Source organism: Misgurnus anguillicaudatus, chromosome 8 (assembly GCF_027580225.2).
Source record: "Misgurnus anguillicaudatus chromosome 8, ASM2758022v2, whole genome shotgun sequence".
Lineage (NCBI taxonomy): Eukaryota > Metazoa > Chordata > Actinopteri > Cypriniformes > Cobitidae > Misgurnus > Misgurnus anguillicaudatus.
In genome coordinates, this window is record NC_073344.2 from 33,674,422 (window position 1) to 33,689,959 (window position 15,538).

The window sequence follows — 15,538 nt, forward strand, 5'->3', positions numbered from 1 at the left end:
AGCAAGATGGAGAAAAGAAAAAAAAACAGGAGAGAATAGATCATGAGAGGAAAAAAATAGAAAATTAAAGGATGGAAACAAGAGAATAAGATGAAGATAAAAGGAGAAAAGGAGAGAAGAAGAGAGAAGAGAAGAAAAAGGGAAGGCGGTTGATGAGAGAATAAAAAGAGTGAAAAAGAGAAGAAAAAGGGAAGGCGGTTGATGAGAGAATAAAAAGAGTGGAAAAAGAGAAGACAGAAGAAGCGGAGAAAAACAGAACAAGAGAAGAGAGAACAAGAAAGGAGAAAGAAGGAGAAAAAATGGGATTATGAGAGAATTACACTGTAAACCCAGAAATTGACTTAACTTAAACAATCAAGTCAACGTCACTTAATATTTTCTGTTTTGAAGCCAAAGCTTAAAAAGTTTAGTTGATATAACTTTTAAGCTTACAAAATCCCTTAAACTAAAACATTCAAGTAAAATTAACTTAAAATTATTAGTTCATGTTGTGAGGAATACCCATAATCCTTTGCGCCTGAATATTTTAATTATTTTCTGCTTTTTTCCCAGAATAAAAACTGGTAAGAACTTTCTCTACTCAAATATTTGTTAATAAAATGTCATATAGGTTCAAGCTCTTATATTATTGATGTTGTTTTGTTGTAAATGATAATTTTGTAAAGTCACCGTTCAGGTGATCAGTGTTTCCGTACATGAACTCTGTTCAGAACATTCTATTGTATTTCTCTCCACAGTACTGACAATGTATGTCAAAAACTCTGTGGAGAATCACGTTTTTTCAATGACTGACTTAAACTCAGTCATTCATTTTGTGTTATAATACCTTTTATAACATCAAAAGTAATAAAAAATGATAAAAACTAAAGTTATATGCAACGGGTTTCCTCACAAATTTCTATGTCAACTAATCCGGGTTAAGATTGGAAGAAATTTAAACATTAAGTACATTAAACTTAAAATTAATTGTTATTTCAACCAGGCAAAATTAACTTTTTTAGGGCAAACGAGTTTCCATAAATTTGTATAAGTTCAATCAACCTGTATGGGCTTACAGTGTAGAAGAGAGTTGAACAGGAGACGGAAAAAGAAGATAGTGGTATAATATAACAAGATGAGATGAGAGGATGAAAGGAAGACAACAGAGAAAAAAGAGAGAAGAAAGGAGAGAAGAGAAGAGGAGAGAAGGATGTGAGAATGAAAATTTGAGAATAGCAAAGGATTAAAGATAATAAAACAAGTGAGAAGAGAACATGACAGAGGAGAAATTGAGAGGAAAAAAAAGGAGCGAATGAGAGGGCAGTAGACAGAGAGAATATGAGTATGAGAGAATAAGAGGAGAGATAAAGAGAGGAGAAAGAGACACAAGATAACTCACGGTCATCTTGCCAGGAAAACTCTTCCAGAAGTGCAGTGTGTATTCTGCCTCCTTTCTCCTCCTCTTCAGATGAAGAGCCATTGACTCATATTTCGAGCAGGCATCCTGCAACTTCTGATAATCCACAGAGCTCTGTCATATAAACACACACAAAAAAACACGTTTCATGGGACAAACATTTATCTTTGAAACGATTAAAGACCACAGGCTGGCGAAACAAACAAAAAATGACTGCTGAACAGTTTCTATGCTAAAACAAACTCACCATATCATAGCAGGTAGCCAGTTTGAGCAGCAGCCGTCCGTATTCATGCAGGTGTTTGATGGGCAGGTAAAAGAGATGAGCCAGAATATCAGCTAAAGCCAAACCCTCTTCAGAACATTCAGACAACCTTTGAACAACCTCTGCCCCCTTGCCAAACACATCCCTTCAAACGCACACAGAAAAAGAGAGGAAGACAAACAGAAAGAGCTAAATATAAAAAACTCAATCTTTAAATCTGTTAAACAGTGCACCCCCAAATTAATTTCTCATTGTTTAATCACTCTCACGCTGCTCTTTTCATTCAATGAAATTAGACAATGCCCACAGAAGCTTTAAAATTGTTAGATTTAAAGGGACACTCCACCTCTTTTTGAAAAAAAATTCAACTCCCTTAGATTTAAACATTAAATTTTTACCATTTTGGAATCCATTTGGGTGATTCTCGCAAAATTAGACATATGAGGTGTCATGAAACATTTTGATAAAAAAGTAAATGCAACGTAAGAGTATCAAAATAAGAAGCACACAGTTACAAACATCTCTTCATGTACTATTTTTCACATGCTTTCAAATTTTTGTTTTTTCACATTTAAGGGGAAAATTTGCATTACTGTAACGTGTCCATGACTGGATTTGGGTTCTTTGACATGGAAATATTTATAATTAAAAAAATCTAAAAAATAAAAAGCTGCAGTGCATGTTTTACTAAACATTTACAGTAAAAAAAAACATGTGGTATTTGGTGATCATTGGTAAGAGACAATAAGGAATATAAATGTGTCCAAGAAAAAACTTCTCACCCTCCCCACCAATTTTCAATCATTGTTTGAGCCCTCAAGGAACTAACATTTTAAAAGAGGAATAAAAATTTGTTGGAAGGGACATAATTGACTGTGACACTCAAGATGGCTGCCAGGTAAGCAGTTCTTATTTTCTCTCTCCAGATAAAAGTTGAAATTTTGTTTGTCATAGTACCTAGACAACTTTTTAGTTCTATATATTTAATGTAATATCATGTTGCGGTAATGATATTTTTTGATAATGATAGTCTAAAAAAAATTGTAATAATTCTATAAAAAAATTGTTATAGTAAGTTTAGACCTTAATCTTATAAAATTGGCTTCAAGGGCTTTTTAAAAAAAAATCTGATGCTGGACACCTTTTAAGTCTGGGTTTCATGAGAATCGCCCATTTAAGTTTTAAATAGGAAAAATATTAAAACTCTTTGGTCATTTTTGAGCGCGATGCTAATGGTCTAATCAGATTCAATGGATTATGCTAAGCTATGCTAAAAGTGCTAGCGCAAGACCCGGAGAATGGATTCCAAAACAGTAAAAATCGTATGTTTAAGGGGAGCTGGAAAATGAGAATATTTTTACAAAAGTGTAGTTTCCCTTTAAGGATACCATTCACTTTCATTTTATAGATAAGAGTGTCATGAACACCCGATTTACAATCTGCTTTGTGTTGTTCAACGAAAGAAAGATAGTCATAGATGGTTTTGCATGGGTTTGACATGAGGATAAGTAGCGTAAACAATCATTGCATTCCCAGAGGACACAGGGAAATGTAAAACTTGAATGCACTCTAAGTTACTTTGAATCAAATTTTACTACTCAACAATAAGTCTAGCCTCATTACATGGCTGAACGCATAATCGTTTATAAGGACGGATCTGCTTTGTGTCAGTTTATTACCCATTACAGATACCACACACACACACACACACACACACACACACACACACACACAGGTTTCCATGTTTTGTGGGAACATTCCATAGACGTAATGCATTTTATACTGTACAAACTGTATATTCTATTCCCCTTACCTACCCCATTCCCTAACCCCAACCATCACAGAAACTCTTCTACTACTTCACATTTTCAAAATACATCATTTTGTTTGATTTATAAGCTTGTTTCCTCATGGGGACGTCAAAATGTCCCCACAAGGTCACAAAAACACTGGTATTCCTATCTTTGTGGGGACAATTGGTCCCCACAACGTGATAATTACCAGGTACACACGCACGCACGCACGCACACACACTTCAATAGATGCAATGCATTTTATACTGTACAGAGTGTATATTCTATTCCCCTAACCTACCCCAGTCCCTAAACCCAACCATCACAAAAACGTGTTGGCAGTCTTTAATCTATGAAAAAGTACAATTTAGTATGTTTTTTAAGATGTTCAGTTTACGAGGCACTTTCCACCTTTATAGCATAATAAGCATGTCATTATACACTATTTTATGCATTCACTATCCCTATAAACCACATATACCACCCCCCCCCACACACACACACACGCGCGCACGCACACAAACGACTCACTGGCAAGGTTTGACAAGAGCCTGAAATCCTCCCATGACTAAGAAATCACCCACTGCAGAGCAGTACCTGTTTAAATGAGACATAAGGGAATTATTAGTGTAAGAAAAACGATACAAACTGTATATTTGTAAAGCTGAAATGCTCAAAATTCTCCACTTTATACAATTTTTCATGACATAAAACAATCTCAAACTTAGAATTTGAATTAAACAAGCGCTGTTTGTTATTAGGCTTTTTTCTTAGGTTTAATCGCACAGAATTTATAATAAATTAATGTATTTTTAAAAATATTTAAAAACTTTTATTTAGAAAATAAAACAAAAAAATAGGGTTTTTCACTGTCACTTTGACCCTTAAAGGGATAGTTCGGCCAAAAACGATATTAAACCCATGATTTACTCACCCCCAAGCTGTCCGAGTTGCATATGTCCATCGTTTTTCAGACAAACACATTTTCGGATATTTTAGAAAATATTTTAGATCTTTCTTTTGATTAAATGTAATGTTACGGGGTCCAGCAATAGTCCACGACCTTCAAGTCCAAAAAAAGTGCGTCCATCCTTCACAAATTAAATCCAAACGGCTCCAGGATGATAAACAAAGGTCTTCTGGGGGTAATCCGTGCGGTGTTGTTGTAGAAATATTTAAAATGTTATTAACTTTATTAACTAGCTTCCGGTAGCGCCGCCATCTTAGACTCAGGAGAGAGTGTGTACGTAGTGTACGCACTTTTCTTAGTGACGTATGACAAATCGGAGGGCGGGGGACAGAGCAGCAACAGAGAAACCGCTGTCTATGCTGCGTAAGCGCTCATCCTGAATGCATATGACTCTAAAATGGCGGCGCTACCGGAAGCTAGTTAATAAAGTTAATAACATTTTAAATATGGATATTTCTACAACAACACCGCACGGATTACCCCCAGAAGACCTTTGTTTATCATCCTGGAGCCGTTTGGATTTAATTTGTGAAGGATGGACGCACTTTTTTTGGACTTGAAGGTCGTGGACTATTGCTGGACCCCGTAACATTACATTTAATCAAAAGAAAGATCTAAAATATTTTCTAAAATATCCGAAAATGTGTTTGTCTGAAAAACGATGGACATATGCAACTCGGACAGCTTGGGGGTGAGTAAATCATGGGTTTAATATCGTTTTTGGCCGAACTATCCCTTTAACTGTTTCCCCGACGAGTTTTTTTTTTGCAATCCCGCTATTCTTCCGCAACTTATACAACCCGGAAGCAACGCATGACATGAAAGAGTAAAGGGTCTTTCACATATTGCATCTTTCGCCCGCTCAAATTCGTTATTTCAAATGTAGGCGCACGTTATGCGCGCTCATTATGGAAGTGACGCGGTCGCGACGCACAGTGCGGTGGACTCGTTTTTCCAGGCGTGTTCGCACCGCATTGAGTTAAAAACATCTCAACTTTTCAGAGTGCCGCAAGCGTACAGCAGGTCATGTGACAAGAACCTACACGCCTAGCGTTTTCCACAAACTCTATGTATGTTTTGAGGATGATTTTATCTCTATAAAAAGTCCTTCACAAAAATGGAATTATCTCAGCATTTTGCTCAAAATTTTGTGTTTTTGAAGAAACCTACCTATATTTGAGAGGTGATAAAAAGAGAAATAATCAAGGAAACGTTTTTTTTTTTTTTTTAAAGGTAGGGTAACAGATTTGATCCTGAAACATTTTTTGTTATGCTGGTTAAAAGTCTCCTTACATCCTGATAGCAATCACTGTGTTAAGTTGTTTAAATGTATTTGTAAAAATTTATGTCATCTGTGAAAGGCGTAGGACCAAAAAATGTTCAACAAATCATAGATTTCGGTCCGAACGGACGTTTCCATTTTTGTCCCTCATACGTAAGCGTAATTTGAATGCCCACCGCGCAGCGACTCCACGCAGACACCATACGTCATCGGCGCGTTCACGTGCGCTCATCTCCTGTCTGTAAACAGTGAGAACAGCAAACTTTTCTGCTAAATTGACAACCTACACAGGAGGCACAAAACTAAAGGCATCTTTTATAACAACAACAGCAAAAACTGCCTAGATCAGCAAGAGCAAAAGCCCAAATGAACATCGGTAACTTTACTGCTTACCACGAGATGCAAACAGCTGCAGGAGGCAAAGGGTCTGAAAGAGTCGTTGCACAGTTTATTTTGGTAAGGTAGGTACGCGATATGTTTGTATTGAGATGGATTCAGATATTCTACTTTGATGAAACATTGTGTTGCTTATGAAATTTGTGTTCGTTTACGGATTAGCGTAACGATATAGTTACTACGTCTACACAACCGAACGTGTGCTTAAACTAATTCTGATGTAAACCAGTTGTTTGGTTATTTTGGCAGTGTTATTCGACTTTGTACTGCAAAGTTGTCTCACTGCTGAATGAGACATGAGATGTGACCGTCTGATCTGTGCGTGTTCATGTGTTTTGGAAGAGGCGTGACTTTGGATGGCGGTTTGACTTGAGGGTGGGATCGGGATTTCATTGCTAGGCGGCTACCGTTAGCATTTTTCAAAATGTGTTACCCTACCTTTAAAGAGGGTCTGTTTTTTTATTTGATATATTGTATGTTTATATATTTAAAGAAAACATTTTCTGGAAGGCATTGAACTTTTGTAAAAATCATGAATAATACTGGCGCTGGCTGGCAACTTTAAAAAAAAAATGCTGGCGAGGAAAGAGTTAAGCCTGCAGTATAGTCTGTTTTTATTTGTACTCAAACATATGCGCAGTCGAACATATAGCCTTTTGACTCACGTGTGTACACAGATGTTTTCTGCATGTGCATTTGCGACAAAATGTGATGTATTTCCTGGGCTACATATACATTATACATTCTAAACACTTTTCTGATGACAAAACATTTGTTACGACTGTATTTCGGCCTTTAGAATTAAACAGGCTATTTTTGCTACTGTACCTTTAAAACCTTTATTTAAACAATTACCTTTGTTATGATTGGCCAAGTTAGCCCTTTCTGCATATTTACGGTTAATCTGCGAACGTCCCTTGTCTTTGTAATACCTGTCAAATCGTTTTTTGTGTTTGTGTTGTATACTTACTCTGAATACGTGTCCAGGAAAAGATGTGCGTCATCAAGAAGAACAAGACCTCTGATGTCACGCGACCGCCTCAGGAAAGAGGTCAGGGAAGCCGAATTTTGACCCGTGAGCTGAGACAGACGACCTAATCGTCCAATTAAATTCTGCAGCAGCCCTGAAGACTGACCGAGGGCGGAGCTTAGAGAGTCTAGAGTAAAATAATATTTTTAGCTGTATTTTTTTAATTGAGTTTGTATGTAATGTACCATTCACTTTGGATAAAAGCTGCTAATTTATATAAAAGAAAATACACAATATATTATCACACACACACAATGTCGTACCTAATTTGAGCAGAGGCTGTAGCAGAAGATTCTTGATGTTACTGAGTTTACAGTAGTATTTTCGCTCTGCGGCCGCCAGCTCGTGCAGACTGCTTTTAAAACCCATTACGTTACGATCTGCCAGCGCCGCGCAAGTCTGTCCACCCGTGCACACACTGCTCACATAACCCAACTAGCACACACAGTGAAAATCAGGTAAATATCAGTGTTGATATATAAATAATTTATGACAGGACTTCTCAACTTGACCGTCATTCAGAATTTAGCTTCAACTCAAATCAAACACAACTGAAAAAGCATAAAAAAACTCTACTGTCTAAGATTATTTAAAATTCTATTTAGATGTGTTTGATTGAACTAAAATTTGCACAGCACCGATCCTCAAGGACATGAGCTGAATAAATGATGATGGTGAAGGTTTGCTCACATTCATACAAAAAGGCAACAGCACAGGTTGTTGTGTATATTTCCCTGTTTGCTCCTCTGCTGTCTGCTCTGGCTCTTCTTTCACCTGCTTCCCACTGTAGTACAAGATTGGTTGGATACAATCTCCATCAGCCAGTAAGAGAGTGTGCTGTTGTCCTGCCCCTATATCCCACACACGAATCCCCTCTGACAGCTGCGAGTGGACAAAAAAGTACAAACCAAAACTCAAAAACTGTCAAACTGGACACGTGTACTCTTAATACTAAAAGAGCCTGTACCAATACCAAATTTTCTGTGACATGTTCCCATCTTGAAAAACATGACATTCATAGCGAATCTTTTGTTTAGTGTATACTAAACCCTTGTTTAGGGTTAGGGTGCTGCTTTTGCACCAGACTGCTGCCCTGTTTTTCTGGAATTTATACACAAGGAATCAAGTAGAAACACTATTGATAAAAAATGTAAGTAATTTTTCATGCTTAAAAATGACTTTATGTTGGCTTGACAAAGCCTGGCTTTATTTTTCAAACAGTTTGAAGTTCTTTAAAAGGGACTTATTAACACAGAAAAGGATTTGCTAAACATATGCAAAGTGTCAAAAAAGCTGTTTTTATGGGCCAAATTCAAGCCTCCTTTTTACTACAAGTGTCTGAAAGTTTTTTTCAAACATGGGTCCCCTTACGTATCACTGACCCCATATTCCTTTTATGGGCATTTCCTCATGAAAAGCACACCCACACGTCAATCAGAGTGAGAGCGAGGACACTCATTATCATTGTTCCATCGAGTAGAAGTCGATCACTGTACACTTTGCTTTATATCAAGACTTAGGGTGCGTCTCATTTCTCTGTCTTACCCCTTCCCCTTACCCCTTCACCTCGGTTTTGCGCGTTCATGCGAGGCGAAGTGGTGTCTCAATTCTCCGTTTAATCAAGGGCTAGGGCCAAGGCGTAGGGATACATAGCCCTTGAAACGAAGTGTGATAAGGAGCACACTTAAAAGAGAGGGGTAAATGTTAATGTAGGAATATCTCAGGAGAGCCGGCATCAAGACGTTTTATTGATGAACGTTAACTGTCAAGGAGTCGCACAAATGAAAGTAATGTTATTTTCTGCAGTTTAATTGAGATTATATTATGACCCTCATGTTTTATGATACTTTTAATAAAATGTTCAAGCGGTTTTAATTGTAATGTTTTTGTTTTGAATCGCTAATTAAGGCGCTAGCTAGCAGCTAAGTTATGCGCTATTTGTTGAGCTCCGCTCAGGCAATCGATACCACAACCTGAGACGACGGCATCTTCTTTGTTTGTCAACGCTTGTCTGTTTACGTAGCAGCCAGTTAGCGGCAAGGGAAGGTGACGCAAAGGGTAATCGAGTGGTGTCTCATTTTTTAGACGAACGATCTGTCTTACACCTTTCCCCTTTTCTCGGTTTCGAGGGGCAAGGGGAAGACGAAGACAAAGGGGAAGGGGTAAGACAGAGAAATGAGATTGGCCTTTAACAAAGACACGAAAGAAGAAGGAGAATAAATCATTGTTCAGCTTTCCATGTAAGCCAGCCTTAGGGAAACAATGGATATAGTTTGTTTATCCCAGGAAGTATTGCATGCGTGTTTGTTTAACACTGGATTTCATTGAAATGGGGTCGCAGGCAGTAAGTAAAACGGCATCTAATGTCTGTGTTTTCTTGGCAATCGGCGCGTGAGTGCATATAATGTAAACAACACAAACATAAAGTGAATCATAAGTTATTCAGAGATAGTGGGATAATATTTTGTGTGTGTTGCCTGCTCGTGACTCGCTCCTCCTGGTGGACACCTCTGGAATTTCATGCTTTTCCAGAAACAATAGCAAGATCTGTCTTTTATAAAACTGTTAAAATGAAAGCGTTATGAAGATACTCAAGAAACAGCGTGTGTTATGTGAGCTTTAAGTTTAACGTGGACATATTTAGAAGCTATCATACACCCGGCGCAATGTGGCGCAATACCATGCAAGTGTTTTTTGCTAGTTTCAGCCCAACGCAGTTATCACTTTCACTTCCTGCACTACATTATTTAAATAGTAAATGCATTTGCGCCCATTAGCGCGCCCATGGAAATCAGAAAACAAGGTATGTTTAGGCACATTGTTATTTTAAGGCAACTAAAATGGACTACGCAATTTTTTTGTTATTTAAAGAGTGCGTTAGTAATATGCGCCTATAAATGGGACAACAACGCGCGTTTGCTTATTACACACACATGGATGCGCAGCAGCACAAATGCTTTTAAATATGAAAAAATAAAGATTATTATTGAGTCTCTTAAGAATAAACGAGAACAGTTTACAGGACTTTAGAAGGCATGAACCTGAGATCAACTGGCTAGTTTTTTGCTTTCAAAAAGTGCTAATATTGCAAACCCAATGGATTTATTGTATATGACTTTGTACCTCTGGATATGGTAAGATGAGAACCATTTTTTAAGTAATAGGCTACTTTTGTCAAAACACTCACTGTGCTTTCCCGGGTGCTTAAACGTTGCGGCTCTAGGCAATATTTGTGAATTCTTTATCTCAGGTTTGTTACAATAACGTATTTTAAAATGCAAACAGTTTTTTCCATATTTGTAAATTCATCTTGTAAAAATACTTTTTGAGATTACAGTGATCATGTATCCACACATGCATTTTTCAGCAATTAAAACCCTGCTGATTTTACTTATTATTCCATGACTGAAAAAACGACTTAAAAAAAAAACCCAAAGCTTTTATTACAAAAATAACTATTTCAATAAATAAAAAAACAACGTAAAAATTTCAACACCAATCCGCTTGCAAATACCACCATGTAAATAGGAAATCGGCATTGCATGAGCACAAGTGGCTTTTAAAGGGGATGGGGATAAGAGTCTCATTGGTTTATTCACACCCGTCGCTATGGGCGGGCCTTGGGGGGCCGGGCCCGCCCTCAAGGACGCTTGTGCCCCCCCGTATTAAAAAAATACTGTCATTTTAAATTATTAATGTTGCTAATTTTGTGTTGCATTAATGTTGTATTCTTTATAATTAAAACATTAAAAATATAAAAAAACAATGGTGTGATTTTGTTTGATTGATGGGCTACACTGCAACAGCCTATCACGAGGCTACGTACGACACGTACGTGACGTAGCCTACGTCAGTGTAGCCGCTCAACAGTCACCGCACTTTTTTTAAACTGGATGTGTTTTCGCTTAGCTATACTGCTTTAAGATGGATATATTATCCGCAAATGGTTAAAAGCCCAACAACAGTCTCCAAAAGACGCGCAGCAGTCAGACAGAAAGAAACTCCGGTGGCCTTGCAACCAATTTGGCGAGCTGCTCCATTCGTTTTACTTTGTTATCTGACGACGACACCAACGAGTCGCTAAAATGTACATTTATAATTGACTGACATGTTTGTCTCAACGACAATGAACCTTCCGACAACCACACAATGTCGCAAGCGCTCTTGGTAAACAGATGAGAGGTTTGAAAAGGACATTGACGCACAAAGGCGAGAGAGTTCGGGTCTTCTCGGGTCCGTTCAGAAAAACACATTCATTTTTAAATTACCCGAGACCCGATGCCGCTATTGTTGTACCCGACCCGTGTCCGAGGGACATGTGAAACGTTTAGACCCGAACCCGATCGGGTCTCGGGTTGGACCTCGGGTTTTCGGATCTAAGTGGACTCGTGAAGACTTCTAACGTGGAGCCCGACCCCGGGCCTACAGACTACTACATTCAGAAGATATGGACTTGTTCACTGCGGTGATTCAGCTTGCTTCTGAAAAGGACCTCACTCACAAGTTTAATTCCGAGTGGACACTTTATTAATGAGGAGCTTCTGCTCGGAGAAACGCCGCCTGCCGCTGTACTGACAGGAGGGAAGGGAGAGACGACAGCGCTGCCTCCACAGTACCGTAGGTTCAAAGTCTGCGTGCGTGTGTGTGTGTGTGTGCAGTGTGCACGTGTCTCATGGCAATGCATATCCCTCTGTTGACTGCTTTAAAATGCAATGTTTGAGAGACGTCTGGTGTCACATGTAATATGTTGTATAGATTTATGGATATTCATAAAATTTTTCTATATGTAATGTGGTGTGTAGGCTATAGGCTATCTGGTCATATTGCTGTTGGTTGTTTAACGTGATGATTACGTGCTGCGCGAATAGAGTATATAGTATTATAAGTATACGTACTGTAGGCTAATAATAAGTGTGCCCTCCCATGCATTTCATATGCCCCCCTTAAGACTGAGGTCTGGCGACGGGTCTGGGTTTATTGCACATTTTGCCCCAAACACACCCATTACTCATTAAGAGAATACAAACAACCCTTTTAGACAGTGCACCAGGTGCACACACTATTTTTCCCATCGTTAAACTAGCAAAAGTGGATTGGGACACGCCCTAAGTGCACTTGCGCGGTGTGTTTTAGACCATGTACTGTGATAACGTCCAGCCGTGTGGACGACAGGTGTTTTGATATTCAGTACAACTGAACTCTTGCATATGAAATATTGCTCATTTAACAACAATTTAAAAAACAATGGTATGTTCTAATTTAGTTCGTATGCGTGTGTACCTTGGTTAAATGTGGAAAATTGGTGGGTGATTCCATGTGTCCGAGCTGACCAGATGTGTTACAGCCCCAAGAAAACACCTATAATACACAGACCCACACACACACACTTTACAAAAGGATCCAAGGGAGATACTCACCATTACAAGGTTATTAAGACTGAAGTTCATCACCTGTGATTGTGTGGTCAGGGCAAGAGAGTGAGAAGCACCTGCGGCCACTCTCAACACCTCTTTTCCATTTAAACTTTTAATGCAGACGGGCTGCGGTCTAGAAAGAGAGAGAGAGAGAGAGGATGAAAATTAGGAGTTGTTCCACTATGTCAAATAGTGCATCCAAATGTTATAGTGAACGAGTGCTACTTAAAGGAGTGAAATAATTTGGATTGCACTGACTGGTCCTACAATTCACTCAAGAACTGTAAAACTAATTTTTCAACATTATTTTTAAATTAAAGCTAGATATCTACTGATAAAAAAATAATGGCATAAATATCTTCCTTTGAGTACAAAGAAATTAATACAGCTTTAACAATATAAGGGTGAGTAAATGATGACAGAAGTTTTATTTCTGGGTAAACTATCCCTTTAAAGTCCTTTAAAAAGTCTGTTCTCATTTAAGCAGGGCAAGCCTCTGAATATTATATTCTATATAACTTATGTAAATGTTTAGAGCCTAGAGTTAATAGGATGAGTTTAAACCTGGGGAGGAGGTCTCCATGTCCAAGCTGTCCTTCTTGGCCCCGCCCCCAGCTCCACACTTCTGTCTGCAAAGATGGCAAGTGGGCGTCTGACTCTGATATACCTCCTGAAGTGAGCGGTACAGGCCGTCCACGGGTACGACTCGTTCGCCGCAAAAGACGAGGAGACACTGAGAAAAAGAAAAAAAAGAGAGGCTGAATATCAGCACATGGATTATACAATATATGTATATTTAATAAAACTCTTACTCGTGTAATACTGTAAACTTAAAGGTATATTCCACTTTCATAAAACAATTCTGATAATTTACTCACCCCCATGACATCCAAAATGTTTATGTATTTCTTTGTTGTGTTAAGAAGAAATTACGTTTTTTTAGGAAAACATTCCAGGATTTTTCTTCATACAGTGGACTTTAGTGGACCTCAACAGTTTATCGTTTCAATTGCGAAACGATCGTCATTTTCACCAAAAAATTAAAATATGTACTTTTAAACCACAACTTCTCGTCTTGCACTAGCCGTGTGACGTCTCAGCATGACCTTACGTATTACATAATCACATCAAAAGGTCACACATGACGTATGCGAAACTGCCACTCCAGTGTTTATAAGTGTGGAGAAAGAGGACCATTCAGACGTTGTTGATGTGGAATGATACTAATTAATGTCTTTGCGTCAGTTTATTGTTTATTGGTACATAAAGTGTGTGTTTCACATATGTAACCGGTGATCTTTCAACGTGATTTAGATAATACGCAAGGTCGCACTGGCGCTTTACACGGCTATTGCAAGATGAGTTGTGGTTTGAAAGTACATATTTTTGATATTTTACACAATGTCTTGGAACCTGATCCACTTCTTGTCATATTTGAAATTGCTAAAAAAAGACCATGTCACTTCAAAAAGGTCAAGAAAAGTTGCTATCCTATGGACTCATTGTGGCAAAGACACTTATTCTAAGGTTCTGGAAAAAGACAGAAACCCCCTAAAATGTGGTTGGAAGAAATGGACAAGATACTTCATCTGAAAAAAAAAATCACTTCCTGTTGGTAAATAATTTGGATAAATTTGATAAGATCTGGTTATACCATCTGCAATACCTCGAAAACACAGGCTGATAAACTATGCAGCGTTAACTGCACCAGTAGTGTAACAACCTATAGTCCTTATAGGTTGGGGTGGGATGAAAGGGTTAGTTTTTGATTTTTTCTATACTGTATTTTATTTGTATATTGTACGCTAAGTTTTTCTCTTCATTGTATGTAGGTATGTATGTATACTGATATGACCTTTTTATTGTTCTTGTTTTGTTCTTCCTTTTTTTATATATTTTAAATGCCATTAACAATAATGACAACTGGACTGTTTATTGAATACTTCAATAAAAAGATTTAAACACAGAATTAGTATGTCCCAAATCATAGTATGTTAAAATGAGTATAGTCAACTTTAGCAGTAACAATTATTTTTATTTTTTTATTTTTAAAAGTACATATATATTTTTATTGGCAAAAATGACAATCGTTTCAACAGATAATACCCTTATTCCTCTGTTGGGATCGTTTAGAGACCTTGAAGTTGCATTAAAACTGCAAACTGTTGAGGTCCACTAAACTCCACTATATGGAGAAAAATCCTGAAATGTTTTTTTTTAAAAAAAACTTAATTTCTTTTTGACTAAACAAAGAAAGAAATTAACATCTTGGTTGACATGAGGGTGATTAAATTATCTGGATTTTTTTTATAAAAGTGGAATATTTATTGAACATGTGGACTGTTTACCACAAAAAGGCACCAAAATAAAAATGTAAGAAATTAAAATCTCTTTTAAATATTTTTCTATTGGGTTGTGTTTTATCTTCAGCTCACAACATTTATGGCTGGAAAATAAACCTGGTCGCACATTTATCAAAAAAGACACAAATGGATCATGATCAACAGGAAAATAAGATTGTGAATTCATTTCGGCTCCACATCATGAATCATTTAACAGCCCAGGAACAGACCCGCAGACTGAACCAACACTTAACACACACACACCATGGTCATATACACACAACACCACACTCAGACTGCTGACATGCTGAGTTATGCTTCACACCGGCTGAGGTCCATCTGTTACACAGGTGCGAGTGAAAAGGAGACAAGTAAAGGTGTATGTGTGTTGCAGGTAGCTCAAAGCAGATAACTAATATTATCTTCAGCTAACTTATGTATATAGACTTAGGCAAGACCTTTTCTCTGATGCCCCCATTGGGTATCCAAGGGTCTCATAAGTAGAAAGACCTCAAACCCTACATTACCATCTCTAATTCAAGTAGCTACATGTAAAAAACTTGACCTCTGATGAACATGTCTTAAATACTATATACAACTAGTAACTAAATATAGTTACAACAAAATTCACCTCTAATGCTGCTTTTACA

The 15,538-nt window shown here is 37.7% G+C and overlaps 1 protein-coding gene across 1 annotated transcript in view; it reads right to left on the reverse strand.

Moving 5' to 3' along the window:
• Positions 1-15,538, reverse strand: part of als2b (alsin Rho guanine nucleotide exchange factor ALS2 b) — a 41,765-nt gene that overhangs the window by 18,323 nt on the left and 7,904 nt on the right. Inside the window, exons 7-15 of the mRNA XM_073870744.1 lie at positions 13,111-13,279; positions 12,583-12,679; positions 12,413-12,490; positions 7,823-8,014; positions 7,396-7,567; positions 7,073-7,259; positions 3,986-4,051; positions 1,644-1,806; positions 1,379-1,510 (exon numbers count right to left, since the gene is read on the reverse strand). Of these exons, the coding sequence (XP_073726845.1) occupies positions 1,379-1,510; positions 1,644-1,806; positions 3,986-4,051; positions 7,073-7,259; positions 7,396-7,567; positions 7,823-8,014; positions 12,413-12,490; positions 12,583-12,679; positions 13,111-13,279 (1,256 nt within the window). The remainder of the gene's footprint in view (positions 1-1,378; positions 1,511-1,643; positions 1,807-3,985; positions 4,052-7,072; positions 7,260-7,395; positions 7,568-7,822; positions 8,015-12,412; positions 12,491-12,582; positions 12,680-13,110; positions 13,280-15,538) is intronic.